Genomic DNA, 3,796 nt, shown 5'->3' on the forward strand with positions numbered 1-3,796 from the left:
TTATGTTATTGTTGTTGTTGTTGTTGCTATTAGTCTGTTATTGTCGTTATTATTGTCGCCTATTATATTGCTCTCACCGTGGTTACTATCCGTCGCTGTCCATTTGCTTGATCAAATATAGATACATTTAAAAACCTTTATCAACACAAATTATGCGACCTAAAAAAAACATCTACATGTAGCTATTGATAATATTTGCTGACTTGAAATAATTACGCAATGGTATGTTTTTGGAGAAAACAACACGAACTATAGGTATATACATATTAAAATACAGAAAACGATTTAAATTGTACTTTTCTCCTTGAGTAATGTGAGAGCGTTGGCTCACACTTTGGGTGTGGCTTCTATCCGTATGGGCGTATCTAAAAAGTAGTTAAAACTAGAATAGGCTATATAAACCTGTGCGCCACGGTTAGAAAAATCATTCAACGAACGACAACTACACGAGAAAGAGAACTCGAGAAACAAGAAAGATGTATACACGATCAAATAGTTTGGTATTGTCAATTCCGACAAATAATTATCAAGGACAGTTCGCTTACAGGGCGATGCCGCGGAGCAAAGAGCCAGAAATCTTCACATTTGAGCGAATCCCAGCTCAAGAGCCACAACGCTACACAGCAGTGCGCCAGCGAAGGAAGAACACCCGGGTACAGTACCCAGCCAATGTCCGAAAATACCTTCCACCTGCGGAGAAGAGCGCTGCCAAGCGCTGGCTCGTTGCTCTGTGCCTGGTACTGTTCCTGCAGATATACACCGAGGACGCTTGCATCGAGACACCGATCAGCGCCGAGAGTCTTCCGGTCGAGGCACCCGAAGAGGCGTCCTATGCGCAATACAAGGTACTACCATTCCAGTCAGCAGAGGAACAGGCGCGTCAACTCACAGACGGTGTCTCCACCGAGCTCTCAGCTGTCAACCATCAAGATCAACTTGTTGGTGAGCAGAGTGACAACATCAGGAGCAAGCTGGTCAATACGACGTGTCCCTGCTGGGATGGCGAGATGAATCGCATGCACAGGCAGAGCACAAGGAACGGCTACGTCGTAGCCTTCCTCTACCCGGCAGTTTATCACAGACTGGGATCCGAGAATTGAAAGAACTGAACTGTCCCCCCCCCCGAGCGAATGACTTGACATTAAGACGGCGCCTGGTTCAATGGCTTTTGGTTTCGAGCTGCCTCGGACCTGGGCGCTGACATGCCCGGAGCTGGTTCACTAGGACGCTCGCTGAAGCCCCACCAGAGTAGCCTACAGTATCTGCTGTAGAGTGAAGACAGTGAAGCGAACAAAAGAACATGTTACTAATGGGACAATTTTGAAGAACTGACTGTTACAATACTGGACTCAAACTTGAATATAGAAAAAACTTGAATTATATATTTTAGGTTCACATTTGTAATGATGTACTGTAGAAGTCAAACTTCACACCCTCACATGTTCGTAGCCTGCAAGGCCGAAACGTATAGGCCTACAATATTGAAGTGAATATTTGTAATACTATGATTTACTTTGTGAAAGCCTAGTACTTGATATTGAGACTAATATTTTGTTAAACTATTTATTAATGAAGAATATTCTATTAAGTGAATTATTTAACTTGTTATTTATTTATAATGTGCTAATGATTTGTTATTTAAAGAAGGAAATAAAAACTTTCTGAAATGTTCATATTGTCTCTTTTCTCCTTGACATTCAAAATAAGACGTTTTATAACAACCAATGGCATCATATAGAACCATTATAATCAGGCTGTGGACTAATGACAACCAATGGCATCATATAGAATCATTATAATCAGGCTGTGGACTAATGACAACCAATGGCATCATATAGAACCATTATAATCAGGCTGTGGACTAATGACAACCAATGGCATCATATAGAACCATTATAATCAGGCTGTGGACTAATGAATTTCCAGTACCAATTTTATAGATGGGCACATTTGTCTAAACATACAATAGGCCACTGTGTAGCAGTAACCCACCTATCCACAGGAAATAGTTCCATAGTTTAGGGATGGTCCTTGCTAATCAGATAAACCAAAGCATTTTTTTTGGAAACCGGTACCAACTTGATTATTCAACATATGTATTTACAGTAACGTAACTATTCTGACTAATTGTTAAACAATGGTTCTTAAGCAGTGCGAAATCAGTGTCTTCCCATATTGCTTTCCACGTCTCCGTAGTGTTCTATGTGGGGAATGGTATTAGACAAGTCAGGATATTGACATTAAGTCAAGACATTAAACTCAGGACAGTCTTGTAAACTATATTGTATTGCTATAATATCATATACATACCACATCCAAAGTGACTTACAGTAGTGCATTCATTTTTTAATGCATGGCCCCATAAGGAATTGAACCCACGACCTTGGCAATGCAAGCACCATGCTCTACTAACAGGGCCATTAGTACATTATAGTTTTACTTTCAACACACCTGCATGTATCAAGTATGTAAACACTGATGCTAATGATATCTACTACAATTACCACTGTTGCTACTATTGCTACTACTACTACTGCTACTACTACTACTGCTACTACTACTACTACTACTACTACTACTACTACTACTGCTACTACTACTACTGTTACTACTACTACTACTACTACTACTGCTACTACTACTACTACTACTACTACTACTACTACTACTACTGCTACTACTACTACTGTTACTACTACTACTACTACTACTACTGCTACTACTACTACTGCTACTACTACTACTACTACTACTACTGCTACTACTACTACTACTGCTATTACTACTACTACTACTGCTACTACTACTACTACTACTACTACTACTACTGCTACTACTACTACTACTACTACTACTGCTACTACTACTACTGCTACTACTACTACTACTGCTACTACTACTACTACTACTGCTATTACTACTACTACTACTGCTACTACTACTACTGCTATTACTACTACTACTACTGCTACTACTACTACTAATACTACTACTACTGTTACCTGTTACTACTGCAACTACTACTACTGTTACTACTACTGCTACTACTTCTACTACTATTACTACTGCTACTACTACTACTACAACAACTACTACTACTACTACTACTACTGTTACCTGTTACTACTGCAACTACTACTACTGTTACTACTACTGCTACTACTTCTACTACTATTACTACTGCTACTACTACTACTACAACTACTACTACTACTACTACTACTACTACTGCCACATACACATAGTTATCAGATGTTAATGCGAGTGTAGCAAAATGTTTGTGCTTCTAGTTCCAACCATGCAGTAATATCTAACAAGTAATCTAACAATTTCGCAACAACTACTTATACACACAAGTGTAAAGGAATGAATAAGAATATGAACATATAGGTTAATGAATGACCGATGGCCTAACAGCATCGGCAAGATGCAGTAGATGGTATAGAGTACAGTATATACATATGAGATGAGTAATGTAGGGTATGTAAACAAGATGCAGTAGATGGTATAGAGTACAGTATATACATATGAGATGAGTAATGTAGGGTATGTAAACATTATATGAAGTGGCATTGTTTAATGTGGCTAGTGACACATTAATTACATCAATTTTCCATTATTAAAGTGGCTAAGGATGAGTCAGTATGTTGGCAGCAGCCGCTCAAAGTTAGTGATGGCTGTTTAACAGTCTGATGGCCTTGAGATAGAAGCTGTTTTTCAGTCTCTTGGTCCCCGCTGCGATGCACCTGTACTGACCTCGCCTTCTGGATGATAGCGGGGTGAACAGGCAGTGGCT

General features: G+C 39.4%; 1 protein-coding gene across 1 annotated transcript; it reads left to right on the forward strand.

Moving 5' to 3' along the window:
* The first annotated feature begins 415 nt into the window (after positions 1–415).
* Positions 416–1,671, forward strand: LOC124034680. The gene has a single exon (XM_046348153.1). It carries the CDS (start codon positions 477–479, stop codon positions 1,098–1,100), a length of 624 nt encoding a protein of 207 aa, XP_046204109.1. The 5' UTR covers positions 416–476; the 3' UTR covers positions 1,101–1,671.
* Positions 1,672–3,796: the final 2,125 nt, after the last annotated feature.

This window comes from Oncorhynchus gorbuscha, linkage group LG04 (genome assembly GCF_021184085.1).
Source record: "Oncorhynchus gorbuscha isolate QuinsamMale2020 ecotype Even-year linkage group LG04, OgorEven_v1.0, whole genome shotgun sequence".
Taxonomy (NCBI): Eukaryota; Metazoa; Chordata; class Actinopteri; order Salmoniformes; family Salmonidae; genus Oncorhynchus; species Oncorhynchus gorbuscha.

Bases quoted from the DNA above. Each gene is read 5' to 3' on its own strand.
- LOC124034680 (XM_046348153.1), top strand. From the start codon at position 477: ATGTATACACGATCAAATAGTTTGGTATTGTCAATTCCGACAAATAAT.